The sequence below is a fragment of the Anguilla anguilla genome, chromosome 8 (genome assembly GCF_013347855.1).
Source record: "Anguilla anguilla isolate fAngAng1 chromosome 8, fAngAng1.pri, whole genome shotgun sequence".
Classification (NCBI taxonomy): domain Eukaryota; kingdom Metazoa; phylum Chordata; class Actinopteri; order Anguilliformes; family Anguillidae; genus Anguilla; species Anguilla anguilla.
The window spans coordinates 55394165-55411185 of NC_049208.1; the positions used below are offsets into that span (position 1 = coordinate 55394165).

The window sequence follows — 17021 nt, forward strand, 5'->3', positions numbered from 1 at the left end:
ACGGAGGCGCACTTGGTGAGCACACGGAGTAAACAAGTGCGTCCTCTAGATGTCATGGGCCGTGTTTGGCCCACAGCATGCAAGAACAGGAGTCGATCAGAAACAGTGCCAACGGGAACCGTTCTTGTTTGACTCCTGCATTTTCATCGTCTCAGTTGACTTCCGGTTGAAACCAGTTTCCCGAATTTTGTGCAGGAAGGGTGGTGCGTCCTCGCTACTTAACCTACAGGCGCCGCTAGTGTGATATGAACGCCAATACTGCCCCCCTCCAACTTCAATATGTCCCAAACGGTTATAAACAATTCAGGACAATTCTTTTTGTCTAGAATAATTTATTAACTTTTATATTGTGAAGCCAGCTTCTTCAACCATATTAGAAAACAAATTGAACAAAAATATCAGAACAAAGTATTAATAGAGTAAATACATACAAGTATTATATAGAGTAAAACAGCCCGCCCCCCACCCCAATTCAAAAAAGCTGAAACATTTGCCAAGAGTTGAAATACAATGAAATCAATCTGACATAGAAATAAGTTAAAATGCACCAAAATAAAAATCAATAAAGCTATGACTTCAAGCCCTTTTAAGGATATCAACATATAAATTACAGACCTCAACAGTCCTTGTGAAATTATGTTCTTTTTGTAAACAGAAATGTGCACACATGCATGCTTTGGCTAAGTAGAAAATTACTATTCTCCCCTTTTCATTCAAAAGAACGTGCAGTTAAAAATATGATCTTTCATTGTCCATATTTAGCAGACTCAGAGCGCAGAGAACAGACTCAAGGTGCAGTGAAAAATATAACTACACAACACTTTGCTGTCTCTACCACGAGTTAAAATTATTTACAATTATAATGATAATGTGGAAGTATACAACATGTTTTTAACTCTACACAATTTTGTCTATTTAAAATAATCATGACATTACCATAGTTCATTTAAAAAAATTATGTGGTTAGCACTGTTTATTTAAAAAATTAATTGAAATGAAAATGAATTTTAATGAACTGATAAAAAAGTGTGAATGGTCTAGCAGGGGAAATAAACATGACCACATTTAAACAGATAATAAATCAATAACCTCTTTTAAAAGCCACTGTGACTCTGACAGAAGCTCAGATTTAAATTTTATGATATTTATGAGTTTTTTACCCAAACCTGGAAAGTGAGTGAGCTTTCAAGAGCTACCATTTCTGACACATGAGCCAATCAGCAAACTGTATTAAAGGCATACTATGCAGGATTTTTAGCCTTGCTGTGGTCCTGTGTGTACAATCAAAGAAATCTCCTCTTCTGTCTTCAACCCCGCCCACTCACCCCAGAGTACCCAACCACGTCACTGACACACAAATTCATTAACAATTACTGGTAAATTTCTCCCATCAGTTATTCGGATGATAAACCGGTGTAAGTGCTAAAACAGCATCTCTGCAAAATCAGCATCCGTCTGTTTTTGCCTCTGGTGTCAACTGGGTGGACGTATCGACCCCTTTCTGGACATTATCAATAGCCTATCATTTCAATAACTACTTGGCTAGCTATCAAGCTATTTAGCAAGGAAACGTGTTTAGTTACAGGTAAGTGCAAATAGCTACAATAGAGTGATATAAATGGAACCAAATTTAACGTGGCTTTATCATCTCGCAGGTTAGCAGCTTGCTAGCTGTCTAGCTACAGAGCATTGTTAGCTACCTTTATAGCTAATAAAGCTACATACAGGCTACTAAGTTATCTAATGTACCAGTAACCTGCATGTATGCATTCGTAAAACCATGTTCCGAAGTACACATAGTGTACACAGGAGGGAGTCAATGTGTCCAAATGACATTTGACCCGGAAACAGATGGGCGCAGGTACTCATTGCAGAGACACTGTTTTTGCACTTATACCGGACGTGTCCAAATAATTTGAAAACCAGACATGTGGATCAAAAAACAGATGTCTAGCGACCCCAGATGGGTAGCCAGTTACTAACAGGTTCAACAGAAAACAAGCCAACTCCGCATCACTTTTCAGCTCCGTGGTGAACTTCAGCTGACGCCACCGAGGAAAAGCGATTCCAAAGTTAACCGTAGTTCTTTCGGCTTGTCTTTGTGCTTCGCTGTATCTGGGCCTATGGAGCGGCTAGCTAGCTAGCAACAAACAATCCGCTGGTCCCACAGGCTCTGTAGCCACGCCCACCCCTCCACACACAGAAAAGAGTGCCACACCAAAGAAACATCCCAAACACATTGTGGAATAACAAATACCGTTAAAGGTGTGCAAATTTGGCAAAAGTGTGTGAAGACAGAAACTGGCAGTGCATCACAGATATGACTGAGCATGGTTATTTTATGATATTTTCGAAGTAAATATCCTGCATATTATGATATAAACACTGTAATTGGTTGAAATCAGAAAGCAACTGAAAGTGCCTGTGAGTTTCACCCACAGACGCTGTATAGCCAATACATGTGAGATTTAGACGAAAGACCCATATTTTTAGGAGAAATTAATTTCTTCTGAGGAAATTTGCAAGGTGATTGCCCTCTCATCGACGGCATGATTCATCTGTGGAGATAAAAAAACAGACATAGGGGCTTAGAAACAGTAACGGCACAAATCACAAAATCACATTTCCAGCTTTAGCTTGCAGCAGCCATTTTTGAGCTTTACTGTGGAACCACACACTGCAGGACACCTTGCTGCCTGATCGGATATTCAGACATGAATTACGAATTACGGTGCAGTATGGCAGAATTAGGGGGTCATGTGACGCACTCACCCACTCTCAGCATTCGGCTCGCTTCTGGCCCTGTTATCCTGACACTCCCGGATGTGAACACGCTTCCCTCTTCCTCCTCGTCTTCCTCGTCTCCCTCCCCCTCTCTGGCCCGGTTCTCCCGCTCCGGGTTCGGTTGGGCGGGGCAGGGGAAGCAGGCCATCATAGAGCTCTCTGACGGGTACTCACAAAACCGCTCCAGCTGCGTCTCGTCAAAGCACACCTTCACCTGCGGGGGGCGATAGAGAGGGGCGGTGCACACAGTGCACATTACAGAGTACATTAACACTGCACTGAGACAGAGGGTTAATACAGTACATACACACTGACTGCCTGTACACTACAATACATTAACACTGCACTGAGAGACAAAGAGAGAGGGAAAAATAGAGGTATAGAGAGAGAGGGATACAGAGAGGATGGGTAAATTGAGTGAAGGCACAGAAGGCTAATCCTCTGGCTGAAGTGATTAACTGAGGTGAACACAGCAGGGGGCCGAGCAAGTTAAAGAGAGAGACAGAAAAAGATTGAGAATATCAAAGGAGGTTGATTCCTGCAGTCAGTTCTGCAGGAGTTCTGCAGTCAACTAAACTAAAAAAGGACAGGTTGGGGCCTTAGAATCAGAATGGGAAGTACTGCAATATTCTGTGCCTGAATGGGAAATATAATGAGAAGGATATTCCTCAGCGCTGTGATATATTTCAATATCTGAAAGCAGTCATGATTTGTGTACTTACTGATACACAATGTTTTAAAAAAATATAATCTCAAATATACTCGATTTCCACAATGGTTTTTCATTTATTTTTTTCATTTATTGGCATGAGATATTTAATTATCAAATCTTTACAAAAACATTAAACCTTACAAAACGGTATGCTTTAAAGTAATAAATTCAACCAAAAGTATTTTTACATGACGGTGCTCTCTCTCTCTGTCTCTCTCGCTGTCTGTTTGTCTCCTTTCAAAGGAAGTGAGCGAGTGTGAAAGAGGAAGTAGGTGTAGCCGTCAGCTTTGTGCTGGAGGAGCATGAATAATGCTTTTTGCGGATGTGGTGGGGGTCGGCAGAGTTTGCTAGGGCCTTTTTTGTTGAGGTTTTAGAAATCTCCCCGTCTTGCTTAGTGTAGACATTAACGGTCCTAACATAACCACACACTGTACAGCACAGAATGATGAGACAGCTGGTCAGTGCATTACCACGGTTATAAACGCTCGTTGTAACAAGTGTGTTTCCTGTTTGCCAGGGCTCTTTCCTAGAGTTCTAGAACTTTGCTACGCTTTGTGCAAACCAGCTTCGCTTATGGGAAGCGGCAGCTGAGACCAAAATCAAAGTTTTAATTCCTGTTCTTTTTTTGGGCGCACATCACAGTCACAGATGTATGGACCCAATCTGAAAATCTGACCTCTAGGTCAAAGTACAGCCAGCTGGTTGAACCCAAAGTATTAGCTTTTGTTTAAAGAATTAAACAAAAAAATTTGTTTAATTTGGCAAATGGTGGTTTTTACATCAGTGATGCCCACAGTGAGTTTGAAAGCGTCTGTGTTTGAATGATTAGCTCAGTAGCACAAGCTAACGATCTGCCACAGTGGGCTACATTCCTATATACGCTTATGACTGGCAGCTGAAGACTGCTCTAAGTGTCCCTCCAATTAGAGGCAGTTATTCAAGCCCACTCCATCATTGACCAATGATCCTATGCTCGCTGGAACCAATCAGGTTGCAGGAAACTGTAAGCTTGGCTTTCCAAACCTACTAGAGCAGGGGTGTCCGGTCTTATCCGAAAAGGGCCGGCGTGGGTGCAGGTTTTTGCTTTAGCCCCGCATCGTGACACCTGATTCAGCTAATTAACTAATCATGGGGTTCAATCAAGACCTTGATCAGTAGAATCAGGTGTCGGGCAAAAACAGAAACCTGCACCCACGCCGGCCCTTTTCGGATGAGACTGGACGCCCCTGCGTTAGAGAAGGTGAATGGGCACAGAATAGGGAAAAGGTTTGAGAAACAGCGAAATGGAGAACGTTGTTGTTTACTTTATGTGGTGGCCTGAATTCAGAAAAAAAAATTCAAAATGGTTCCACCGCCGAACCACACTGCTTGAATTCCGTTCTGCGCAGGGAAGCAGGAACTCAGGAGGTTTACGAAAAGATATATTTTTTACATTATGGTGTGCAGATATAATTATTATTATTATTGTATAATTTACTTGGTTGTGTAACACACACACACACACACACACACACACACACATTTCTGGGTGCACGCGGGTTTCTAAATGGCAGAATACTGGGACTGTTGTCACGAGGTGAATTATGCTGCACTGCACTTCACTACAGTAGCAATGCAGCACTGAGACAGAACTGAAGTATTCTGCAACTTCAGCCATTTTCTAAGTCTCGTGCTACTCCTACGGCCGTTATTCAAAGGTTTTAAATGAGCTAAAATAAATAAATGAATAAATCATTTCTTGCTCCCACAAAAAATGCATATATGTATATTATTTGAAAATATTTAAATCAAATCTGGCAAAACAAATATTATTTTGGAAATATATACATATTCATGAGTATACATTTAAAAATATATTTTTAAAAATGCAAACACTGTGCGGTCAGTGGCTCCCAGATTCTTAGTGAGTGCTTTGACTGCATGTTGTCTGAGGTGCACCAGAAATGTTTCCCAGATTAAACCTCTGATTTTAGGATTAGAATAAAGCATCTCTATGCTAAATATTTGCTTCATTCATTTCAGCTTCTTCAGAACAACTGAGTAACTTGTATCCATATTGTTGTAAAATGTTACTTTCTAGAATGCATGTTTATATATTCATATTTTTATTTCCAAAATGTGTTCATATAGTTTTTAAAAAGTTATTTTTTAGGAACAGTATTCAAATATTTTTTATTATTTTAGGAACATCATATATTTTTAGGAAAAACAGTGAGTGATATATGTATTTACTTTTTATTTTTTAAATAATATTTACTTTTCACAAACTGTATTTATAACAATCCTGGTTACCTATGTTGTATTTCTGCTGATCTAGGATCATTTTTAACAATGCGAGTGTCCGGGACTGTTGTATTAGTGAATTGCTGTATTAATGTATTAGTGTATTTCTATATGCATTGTGTGTATTGCTGTATTAATATATTAGTATATTGCTATATTTATTTATTACATTATTTATTACTATATGACATTTATAAATGTAACTAAGCTATTATAAGTTGTTATTGGTGTAATAACGCGGGTTCTGCACTCACCCCCTTGTGCCTCCGGCTCTGCTTCACCAGGCAGGACCTGTCCAGTCTCTCGTACCCCCCGATCACCTGGATCTCCTCTGCCGTGGGGTACCTCTTCCTGCCCCCGTCCCCGGGTGCTGCGGCCGTCCCGTTGGGCGTGGGGGCGGGGGCGGGGCTGGGGGCGGGCCCCGTCCTGGCTGCCCCCGGGCCAGCGGGGGTCTTGCGGGGGGTGATAGTGATGGTGTTGCCCCTTTTGCCCTGGGTGCCCCCAGAGGTCCTGAGGGAAAAGAGGGGGGGCGAGGGGCCGGTGGGGGCGGCCTGCGGGGGGTTTTTGGGTGAAGGGGGCTCGGGCCGGGGGGTGACGGTGAAAGACCGGGGGGGTTGAGGCTGGCTGGGTGGGGCGGGCTGCCTGGGCTGCGTCCCCCGGCTGTGCAGCTGCGTCTGCGGGGGGTTCTGGGACGTCCTGTGCGCGTGGGGTGCGGGCTGCGCCTCTCCTCTGCCTTTTCGGCCGGGATGGAGTGGCGCTCTCCCCCCCTCCTGCTCCCTCAGGTGCAGCAGCTCCACCTGTTTCTGCACGGCAGCCACGCCCCCCCCAGACCCCGCCTGCACCGCCCCCTGCCCTGCGGCTCCTGGCCCCACCCCTTCCTCTTCTGGCTCCGCCCCCCGTCCCACAGGCTCCGCCCTCCGGCCGCCGTAGGAAGCGGCGCCCCGGCAGCCGGCCGCAGCGAAGCTGTAGATGCGGCTCATGTGGACGAGCGAGGGCGGAGAGAGAGAGCGCGCGGGGGAGGGGGAGAGAGAGGGAGGCAGGTAGCGCGGCTGGCGGTCCCTCTCTCCTCTGTCGCCCTCACTTTCTTCCTCCGTTTCTTCCGCAGAGTCCTGGGGGCTCCCGTCAGCCGCTGCCCCCTGTACCTGTTCTCCTGCCGGTCCCTGGACTCCCGGAGACGGCGGTGGTGCGGAGCTTCTCTCTCCCGCTGCTGCTGCTGCTGCTGCTTCGCTCGAGAACGCTGCTCTCTCTACTGAGGCAGGAAGTCGGGGCCCGGGTTTCGGCACGGCCACTTCCTGTTCCTGCGTGACGTGGCGGAGCGGCGGCGGCTCTACCCGTTCCTCCTCCACCATCCCCCCTTCCTCCACTTCTCCTTCTCCCTCTCCGGCCTGCAGCCTCCTCTCTCCCTCCCTTTCCTCTTTTTCTGCTTCTCCCTCTCCTGTCCCGCTCTCTTCCACTTCTCCCCCTTCCCTCTTTTTCTCTCTTTCCCGCTCCCTCTCTTTCTGCCTGATCTTTTCGCGCAGTGACTCGATGCGGGTCAAAGGTCGCCCTGCCCTCCAGCCCTCCGTCCGCTCCACCTCTTTCCCTCCCTCCCCTCCTCCCTCACTCGGGAGTAATGAGCCTGCCCCCGGCCCCGCCCCCAGTGTGGTCTCCTCCCCGTAGAAGTGCACCCTGGGTATGTGAACCTCTGCCCTGGGCACACACCCGGCCTCGCTCCCTCTCTCCCTCTCTTCCGTGCCCCCCGCGGGGGGGTCTCTGGGCCTGTGGGTCGGGTGCTCTGCCAGGGCGATGGGGGTGATGGGAACGATGGGGGGGCTGTCCGTGGCGTTTGGGCAAAAGGGCGTCTTCTCCTCTCCTCCGTCCCCCCTCCTTCCTGGAGCTGCTTCCTCCTCTCCCTCAGTCCTCCAGTCCTCCCTGCCCTTTCCCAGCATCCTCTCCCTCTCCCTCGCTTCCTGCCGCACCAGGAGCCTCCGGGCGAACCCAACACCCTCCACGTTTCTGAGGGAGGCCAGGGTGAAGCCCTCCTCCTTCTCTCCCCCTGTTTCTCCTCCTCCTCCTCCTCCTCCACTCCCTTCCTCTACCTCTCTCCCCCCAACTCCCTTTACCTCTTTTTTAGGCTCCGCCCCTGCGGCCCCTTCTGGCCCCTCCCCCTCATGGTGCTCCGCCCCCTCCCTCTCATCATTGGGGCAGTCCCCACCCCTGCTCGTCCCTGGGCCGTCGCCGCGGCGACCCTGCTGTTTTGGCCCCGCCCACTCCCCTCGCCCTCCGTTCTCCCTGGCGCAGATCGCCCGGTCCGAGAAGCTGAAGGAGCGTTTCGGGACACCCCTGCAGGCGACCGCCTTCCCCTCCGCCCCCTCCACACCCCCCACCCCCGGGCCACGCCCCTCCCTCCTGGGAGGCGGGACGAAGCAGTCGGAGCTTTTGGAGCGGGACGGGGGTTTCGGCTGCTCCCCGAATTTACTCCGCAGCTGGCTGACCAGCCCCACGCCGGTCTCTGCCCAACCCCTCTCTCTGACGACTGGGCCCTCCCTGTCTCCCTCCCTCTCTCTCTCTGTGTCTCCCTCCCTCCCTTTCTCTCTCTCCCTCTCTTTCTCTGAGTCTCCCTCCGGCCATTTCTCCCTCTCTTTCTCTCTCTCCGAGTCTCTCTGTCTCTGAATGCCCGGCTTCACCTCTTTTGCTCTCCCCCACTCTTTTTTCTCTCTCCTCTCTTTCTCTCTCCAGATGGGGCCATCCCTCTCTTCCCTTCCCAATCCTTCGCTCTCCCTCTCTCTCAGGCCCCTCTCTCTCCTTCCCTCTCCCTCCCTGTCCCTCTCTCTCTCTTTCACGCCTCTCTCTCCCTCTCCCTCCCTCTCTCTCAGGCCCCTCTCTCCCCCTCCCTCTACCTCCCTTTCTCTCTCTTTCACGCCCCTCTCTTCCCCTCCCTCTCTCTCCCTCTGTCTCTCTTTCACGCCCCTCTCTCCCCCTCCCTCTCTCTCCCTCTCTCTCTCCCTGCAGGTCGTCCTGTCCTCTGGGAGGGGTGCCGGTTTAATGATCAGCACCTCGGATGCTTTGATTTCCGTGACACTGCCTCCCCCAGCCAGGATCTCCCTCAGATCCATCCTCACCCCCCGCTTCTCCCCCTCCTCCCCCTCCCCCTCCACCCCTCCCTCCTCTCTCTCCCCCTCCCTCTGTCTTCGCCCGCCCCCATCCTTCTCGATGATGATGATGTTCTCGGCCCGTATGGTTCGGAGGGAGGGACCCAGGGGCCGGGGGAAGAGGGGGTACGCACGACCCCCGCCCCCCTCTGGCTCTGCCCACTCCTCTCTCTGCCCCTGTGGGGTGCCGGCCTCCCTCCCGTTGCCCCTGTCCCTCTCTCTGACCCCCCACCTCTCTTTCTCTGGCACGCCACTCATTTCCCTCACTCCGCCTTCCCTCTCTAGCCCCGCCTCCCCACCCTGGCTCCGCCCTACCTTTGCTTGCTCTGGGCCCGCCTCCTCTCCCGTAGCCCCGCCCACCTCCTGCCCGCCCCTCCTCCAGCCGCTCTGGGAGCGAATGAACGGGTTCTGGCGCACCGGGCGGATCGTCTCCACGGAGACCCGACTCTCCATCGTCGTGGCGACCCGCTGCGGCAGCGGTTCGCCCTCTACTGTTCCCTCCTCCCTCCCTCGCTCTCTCTCCCTCTCTCCTCCTTCCTGCTTGGCTCTCCTCCGCTGGATGATCCCTCGCTTCCAGGCGGGCATGCTGGCCAGCCTGGCCTCTTCCTCACGTTCCCTCCTCTCTTTCTCCTCCTCCTCCTTCCTCTTCCTCTCCAGCAGGAGTTGCTTCCATTCCGGTAAGGAGGAGACAGACATGACAGCTCAGGAAGGTGAGTGTGTGTGCGCGCGTGTGTGAGAGAGAGAGTGTGTGTGCGCGCGTGTGTGAGTGAGAGAGAGTGTGTGTCAGTATGTGAGAGTGTGTGTGAGTGTGTATGTGTGAGAGAGAGTGTGTGTCAGTATGTGAGTGTGTGTGCGCGCGTGTGTGTATGAGAGAGAATGTGTGTCAGTATGTGAGAGTGTGTGTGCGCGTGTGTGTGTGTCAGTGTGTGAGTGTGTATGTGTGAGTGTGTGAGAGAGTGTGTGTGTCAGTGTGAGAGAGTGTGTGTGAATGTGTATGTGTGAGTGTGTGAGAGAGTGTGTGTGTCAGTGTGAGAGAGTGTGTGAATGTGTATGTGTCAGTGTATGTGTGAGAGAGTGTGTGCGTGTACTTCTCTTCTGTGGGGAGCGCAGCTTCCTGTGAAAGCAGAGAAAATGCAGTGGGGTTTAAAAAAATCTTTTCAGCTTGGCGCGCATGTAAATAAGGAGCACGTGTTGTGCAAGAATCAACAAAAAGAATCGTTCGTGAATTTGACGATCACTGTGAAGGACAATGCGCACGCTAGACTGAACCTGTGCCTTTAATCAGGAGAAGGGCCCTGGCACGGGCTGATTCGGCTGAACTAGGCATGGCAGTGACTGATGTCATCACCCATCTTGCGGAGTAAATTGCGGTGCATTTCATAAAAGTGTGTGCCTGCTTTGGAACCGCAATGGCAGCCACGCTCCCTGGGACACCTTTCTGTGGCGAATAATTGCGTGGACTCGGCAGTGCTGATGACAGTCTGCGTTTGACCCTACGAGTGACTCAGAACGATTCCCGCTTTTATGACATCACTTTTGGAACGGCGCAAATCAGACCGTTACTTTTAGAGCACTTCTCTACTGTACTTCCCCTTTAAGTGTGGACGGAGATGCAGCGTGTTGTAAATACGAAATAAATGTGGAGTGGATTTTATCTTAAACTGTAGGCTATAACTTCAGTTGCAAAGCCGGTCATAATACAGACTTAGCTGTCTAATACTACCCACCTTCAGCTGAGGAAAAAAAACGAAGTGACTATCCACATCTACACTTAATACAGGAATTACGCATGTGCTTAAAAGGGGAAAATGTGAATCACTGACCAAAAAAAAAAACGCTTTCGAGTTTGCGCTCTCGAACCTCGTCGACCCTTTCCTGTTTCAGACGGGAGTAGTGCATGGTAAGTTTCTATAGCGAAAACCTAGGATTTTAAATGAACAACACGCAAAAGCGCCGTACTACATGGCATGTTACCGCCGTGTCCTACCTTTCCTCCCGTCCTTTGCAGAAGACAGTTACTTTCCCTCGGTCCCCACAGTGGGCTCAGATTTCCAAAACACCAATGTTTTGATTTGTTGCCGTAAGCCAGGTCACACACTCCCAAATGTTCTTCCACCCTCGAAACACAAAACAAATGGCCTACTTTTTAAAGAGGCAACTGTTTGCCAGCATGAAAATGCACATATAACGGGGTAGACCAGCTCGCGCCCAACAAATGCACAGGCTAGAAAATGAGCCGACGCCGCTGATCGGAACTTGTTCTCTGACAGACGGGGAAAAGCCAAGCGGGAGGAAGAGTCCCTCATTGATTTTTTTTCCTTCTCTGTTACATTTTCTACACAGCAAAGTTGTGCTAGTTTTGCAGCAGACAAGAGGCTATCCAGACCACTGCCAGCACCGCTTATCCGCTTACACATGAATACTGACATTCCTGCGAACCAAAAACAGCGTCAAATGCCTGTATGTCACTTAGAGAAAAAGCCACGGGCTACATGAAAAGAATCTGGCACGCCTGATCATACCACTCGCACACGTTTGGCAGTTTAACTTGTCCCAAGAATCTTTGACATTTGTCCACTGTGACAACCAGACGGCGATGTGACAGCGGGTTCTGTAGCGGCATCCGCATAGATTATTCACATGCATCCGTTTTCCAACACTTACCGAAGTATGTGGACTTTTTCCGCTTTGAAGCTGTAACTTGAACCTTTGTTTAGGTCGCCCAGGAGAATTGCATCTTTTCCGGATCAAGAAATAGTCGCGTTTAGCCCGTCCGTGTGGGTCTGGCGACTCCGATCAAGCCGGAAAACGTCCCTTCGCTTTGACAAGGGCCTGCATAAGCCGATTCCCCGGGGGATGTTTGTGTAATCGGCGGGGTCAAACCGGTAAAATTTTTCTTAAAATGCCAATGCAGTGTGGCTTATCAATTAAGTCTGCGCAAACAGTTTCCGTCGGGGTAAACTGAAAACATCTCCATCTGTAGTAAATATTGTCCAGCTTCGGTGCTTTTCCCGCTAATCCGATAATAACATTAGACTACCTCAGGGAGTTAGCGCCACACACCATATTGCTAACTCCCAGGAACTAAGAAAAGACATTTAAATGAGGCACCCGTCCCAGCCGTCTTCCCTCTCCTCCCTCTTTCTTTTTCTCATTTCTTTACTAGGATGGGAGAGTAGAGGAGATATGGGGGCGTGCGGTCCTCCTGTAAGCGCCGCTGCTGGTGTAGATGCGAATTTCCCGAGGTCAGCTCAGGAATTATGGCGGTTTAGGGAAATTCTTTAAGAGAAGTAGGCTACTAACTTTGCTGCCTAAATTGAACGAATGCCTCAAAAATCTGTTTGAAGAGTGTGTTTTGGTTTTCGGTGGGGCTAGTATGTACAAACTGGTGACAAATTGAAGGAAAACCCTGAATAAATGAGTGGAGAAACATAACGAATGCAGATGCTACAGGAGTACTACATGATACAATTAAGCTATTAGCATCCCATCATGCTCTGCGCCATGTATAAACATTCTGAGCAGGCCCAGGTGACCTTGATTTTGAGATTGCAAGAGAAAAAGATCTAAGGGACTTTTTTTATAAGAGGGTTCACTGTTGGGACATGGATAGCAGGAGCTTCAGTCACAGATGACAGTGATGCTCATCCATTAGTGTGATATGTAAGGAAAAACAGAAGAACAAATCTTCCTCAGATGAGTGAGATTGTCAGTGCAGGATGTGAACAGACTGTCAGCAAGAACAGTCTGTCGAATATGGCCTTCGCAGTCACCAGATCTCAACCCAATTGAAAACCTATGGGAGATTCTGGACGGACGTGTTAGACAGCGCTCTCCACCACCATCATCAAAACACCAAATGAGGGAATATCTTTTGGAAGAATGTGTTCCATCCCTCCAATAGAGTTCCAGAGACTTGTAGAATCTATGCTAATTCGCATTGAAGCTGTTGTGGTGGCCCAACATCTTACTAAGGCACTTTATGTTGGTTTCTCCTGAGTCACCCGTCTGTATATGATAATGAAAAGTCACAAGCTAAATGGAAGTAGGTCAGAATAGCATGAATCATAGTAGTAATCACATCAGTAATTGTAGGTAGCCTATTGTGGCTTTAGCCTACGTGCTTCATAATCAAATTTGCGGCCTATATTCTAGTATTATATTCCTGTAATGTTTTATAGCCATTTGAAAATATTTGATTTAGTGTTAATCTAGGCTATTTTGACATTTACACTTTTTATTTTTGTGATTTTCTCTTATTTTATTTTTAGCAAGCATTGTGCAGCTATTTCAGTGTATGATTAAATATTACTTGAAAAACAAGACAAACAAACAGAGATATTAAGCTCGCTTGTGTATTTAGAAAAGGCATATTTTCTTACAATAAAAATACATATGCTATGTGGCAGTTCAAACAAACTATATTTCAGTGTCGCTACCAATTAAACAGTCTTCGTAACAGCCCAGGACATGCAACACACTAACACCTGAAACTGCACAGTCAAGCGCTCACACCCCGCTCCTGTGTAAAAACTGCACAGTCAAGCACTCACACCCCGCTCCTGTGTAAAAACTGCACAGTCAAGAGCTCGCACCCCGCTCCTGTGTAAATAAGGTGCAGCTGCATTTTAACTCCTCGTATTCAAGTTTACCAGAAGCATTTTTTTTAAAGGCATACAAATAGGCATTTCAAAATCGGACTCACGTATAAAAGATTTACTTTAGCCAATCAGCTGCTTTCTGTTTCGCTCCATGGCGCCGCTGTTCGGCCCCTGAGAGGGCTGAAGATGGGGGAAAGACTTTTTTCTTAAAGAACTCAAAGGTTTCAACACAAAAAACATGTAAAACCACGATTTAAACCCGGGTATTAAGAAGGCACACCATTCGCCACTAAAAGTGCATAGTGATAAGAAGTTTTTGGTCTGGCTAACCAGTCTGCTTGATTGTTTAACGCTTGAAAAATTATTTATAAGACATTGCACAATCTTCATAATCGCACTTTTTTGGTTAAAATGCTGGTGTTTCTGTCACATCCAAATGAAAGGACAGAGAGCAATGCATGCGACAGACAGGATGAGCCAATGCACCCTTCCGTCGCACCTCCGATTCGCTCCCTCCGAACCACACAAGCCGAAAACACAATCACGCACAACTGACAGAATAACACAAAGATGGAGGCAAAGGAATTTCATCTGACAAAAATAAATGGAAGTCGAATTTTCCGCACCGATGCTGGCTAATCAAGTTCAAGATTACTTTAAAAAATAAATAACCTTAAAACAAATCATTGAACTACTTTAAGTTGCAAAACACTGGTGGTAAAATACATGTTATTGTTGGCCAAGAGTTACTATGCCCCAGCAGTGTAGATACCAGGAGCCCACATTGCTCACCGGCCTCGCATTTGGCAGGCCTCAGAACAGCCGCTAACTGGGGTCATAATTAAAATGAACCATATGAACAATAATATCACTGTGGCTGGAATCACTCATCTGGCATGACAGAGGGGGCATGGGCTGTTATTTGCATCAAACAGGCAAGACTCCCGACCTTGATTGGTCCATTACCCAATCCAAATGTGAACAGGGCCTAAATGTCAGGTTCTAAACCACACGTTCCTCCCTTCCAAGCCACCCCCCCCCCCCATCAGTGTGCATGCAGACGGTACACCAGTGCAAATTTACAATCTCTTCTCATTTCTCGTAATATGGAGTGGAAGCCATAATAAGGCAAAAAAAAAAAACATTTGAAAAGGTAAATAACTTTATAGCTGCAATAAGTCTTAAAGTTTGTTCTTTATGGAAAGCAGGAAGCAAGGAAGTCCATTCTGGGGCGTGGCATAGGAAGCGCTTTTTGTTCTTCAGTCTTGCTTGTTACCGTTGACCTCGGCGCTGCCCTCTGGTGGCGAGCTGAAGAGCTGCAGCTTGCTGGACAGCTGGATGCTGAGGTACTGGCAGTCCTGCTTATCCAGGGAGTGCGCCAGGGCCAGGTAGGCCGTCAGTCCCCCGGCCAGGAGCAGGCGGTCCAGGGGCAGCGTGGGGAGGAGCCACAGGACCACGCACAGCTCCAGGCACACCGGGTGGCGCAGGTGAGCAAACAGCCGCTGGGCTCGGGGCGACTTCAGCGACAGGGGGTCCCCCAAACCCAGACACTCGTAATACACCTGAGGGGGGAGGACGACGAGAAAAAGAGAGGGAGGGAGGGAGGGGGAGAGAGAGAGAGGGAAATGTAATTTGAGATGGAATATGACTCACTCTTCTGGAGTGTGCTTGCTTAGTTATTAAACTATGAGGGGAAAAATATGTCATGTTTAAACTAGTCCTTAAGGGTTTGCCCGTTGATGAAGCTGTGCTGTACCTGTTTGATGCCCAGCAGCTCCGGATAGTCGAAAATGAGCAGGATGCTGCAGATGATGGCCCAGCACAGGAAGTGCAGCGTGAAGCACAGCAGGGGGAACCAGGTGTTCCAGGGCGCGCTGCTCACGGTCCACAGGCAGGGGGCGCTGGTCACCGGCTGCCAGCAACGCATGAGAACCTGGGACCAGCCCAGGGACCAGTCAAACAAGTGGGACTGCATGCCTCGTTTTACACGATATTCCTGCAGCTACACAAACACGCTTCTCTTTTTTTTGGGGTGGGGAGGGGGGAGGGGGGGCTTCACATTTATAGAAAAAAACTAAGCCTTGTAAAATGGTGATGGTAATTGCCGATAATGGCGATTACTATTATAAGAGTTGGCCAGGTAAGCAGGATGAGCCGACGCAGGTTACCTGGAGCGCCAGGGCCGTGGATGAGCAGTAGAAAGCCCGGTTCAGGACCCCGAGGACAGACTGGCACGCCCGCTTGACCGGGTCCCAGGCGAGGAGGCTGTGCTGGCATGCAAACAGAGCCAGCAGCGCCAGGTCCACCCCCGCCGCACGCAGCACAGAGCTGTCACGCAGGGCCTCGGACCACGACACCGAATCTGCAGTGAACAGGAAAGCTTAGCTTTTAAAACATCCCGTTGTGTTCAGGCAGGGAGAAAAGAAAAGGAAAAGGAAAAACTTTCGCCCAACGTGGGGCTCGAACCCACGACCCTGAGATTAAGAGTCTCATGCTCTACCGACTGAGCTAGCCGGGCGATGCTAGTTACAGCGAGACATGGATCGTTAGGAAGCTACACGCGCCAAGTTTGAATGTGATTACGTTCGGTGGCATGACTCATGTCGCAACAATTTAAGCTCTTGGACAGTAAACTATCCGATAAAACTGGTTAACGTTGGTTTGACAACGACCCTAGTTATATCGTCCTGAGACCCAGCAAAAGAAATGTTTAAGTATTTCATTTTCTTACATAATGGACGACAAAAACACGTTGCAGTAAATATATATATTTTTTAAAATATCATTCATTTAATTTCATTGAATGTCCTGTGCATTGTAGGTTTCAGAAGACTAGAATATATGGTTCTTGAAATTAAGACCAGAGACTCGTTTTCCCTAATGGGACAAAAATGAATTGCCGGGTCATTCGAGGATAAGCCAGCTGGCAAGATAAGATAAAGTTATCGCAATATGAACAGAAAACGGTTCGTATACCATTCGCTAGCTTCCGGTGTTTGTTTTTTAAAATTCGAATATTAATAGCTTCTTAGGCTTAAATAGACTAACGTTTCTCGGCCAGATAATCTTGTCCAAATAACTTAACTTTGCTATTTATTTTTGTACAACCAGCAATGGTCGCGGCCATGAATAGGACGGGTACGTAATGATACAAGTTATAGCTAGGTCTCTACGGTAACGTTACATCTTAACCAGGTTTGCTCATGTAGCCAACAAGCACTGACGTTAAATTGAATTCCTCACTCGCCGGATCGCCGACTGCCAACTTGTCACTGCACGTCAACACGAGTAAACATACCCCGACATAGCGGTGGCCCTCCCGTGATGTTGTGGTAAATTGCTCTGAAGGAGATGAACCGGACAAATTCGGCCCCAGTTCCGAAAACGAACACGAAGTTGATGAGGGCAACGATGCAGATTGTCAAGTTGCGACCCGTAACAGACGCCATTTCACGCAATAAAAATATGTTTCCGGCTCGAGCGATGAGTGTATAGACAGATTGTGCCACA

The 17021-nt window shown here is 48.2% G+C and overlaps 2 protein-coding genes, 1 long non-coding RNA gene and 1 other non-coding gene across 5 annotated transcripts; all 4 read right to left on the reverse strand.

Moving 5' to 3' along the window:
- Positions 1-321: 321 nt before the first annotated feature.
- Positions 322-9718, reverse strand: ppp1r18 (protein phosphatase 1, regulatory subunit 18). Its single transcript, XM_035430665.1, has 4 exons — positions 8954-9718; positions 6034-8491; positions 2773-2998; positions 322-2558 (listed from the first exon to the last, which is right to left on the reverse strand). Exons 1-4 carry the CDS (start codon positions 9604-9606, stop codon positions 2539-2541), a joined length of 3357 nt encoding a protein of 1118 aa, XP_035286556.1. The 5' UTR covers positions 9607-9718; the 3' UTR covers positions 322-2538.
- A 167-nt stretch (positions 9719-9885) lies between these two features.
- On the reverse strand, positions 9886-12126 carry LOC118233403. 2 transcript variants are annotated; one of them, XR_004766524.1, is made up of 3 exons: positions 11575-12126; positions 10898-11027; positions 9886-10024 (listed from the first exon to the last, which is right to left on the reverse strand). It is a non-coding gene; the product is annotated as an uncharacterized LOC118233403 (long non-coding RNA). The 2 variants fall into 2 exon arrangements; XR_004766525.1 differs by lacking the exon at positions 11575-12126 and adding an exon at positions 11433-11542.
- Positions 12127-13249: 1123 nt separating this feature from the next.
- nrm (nurim) lies at positions 13250-16984 on the reverse strand. Its single transcript, XM_035429095.1, has 4 exons — positions 16810-16984; positions 15680-15873; positions 15268-15444; positions 13250-15073 (listed from the first exon to the last, which is right to left on the reverse strand). Exons 1-4 carry the CDS (start codon positions 16958-16960, stop codon positions 14771-14773), a joined length of 825 nt encoding a protein of 274 aa, XP_035284986.1. The 5' UTR covers positions 16961-16984; the 3' UTR covers positions 13250-14770.
- trnak-cuu lies at positions 15957-16029 on the reverse strand. The gene has a single exon. It is a non-coding gene; the product is annotated as a tRNA-Lys (tRNA).
- Positions 16985-17021: the final 37 nt, after the last annotated feature.

Coding starts and splice junctions, on each gene's coding strand:
- ppp1r18 (XM_035430665.1), bottom strand. CDS start 9,606: ATGTCTGTCTCCTCCTTACCGGAATGGAAGCAACTCCTGCTGGAGAGG. Junction 2,999..6,033: donor AGAGCCGGAGGCACAAGGGG/GTGAGTGCAGAA, acceptor CGCCCCCCGCAG/GTGAAGGTGTGCTTTGACGA. Junction 2,559..2,772: donor GAGCCGAATGCTGAGAGTGG/GTGAGTGCGTCA, acceptor TTATCTCCACAG/ATGAATCATGCCGTCGATGA.
- nrm (XM_035429095.1), bottom strand. CDS start 16,960: ATGGCGTCTGTTACGGGTCGCAACTTGACAATCTGCATCGTTGCCCTC. Junction 15,445..15,679: donor CCACGGCCCTGGCGCTCCAG/GTAACCTGCGTC, acceptor GGCTGGTCCCAG/GTTCTCATGCGTTGCTGGCA. Junction 15,074..15,267: donor AGCTGCTGGGCATCAAACAG/GTACAGCACAGC, acceptor CTCCCCCCTCAG/GTGTATTACGAGTGTCTGGG.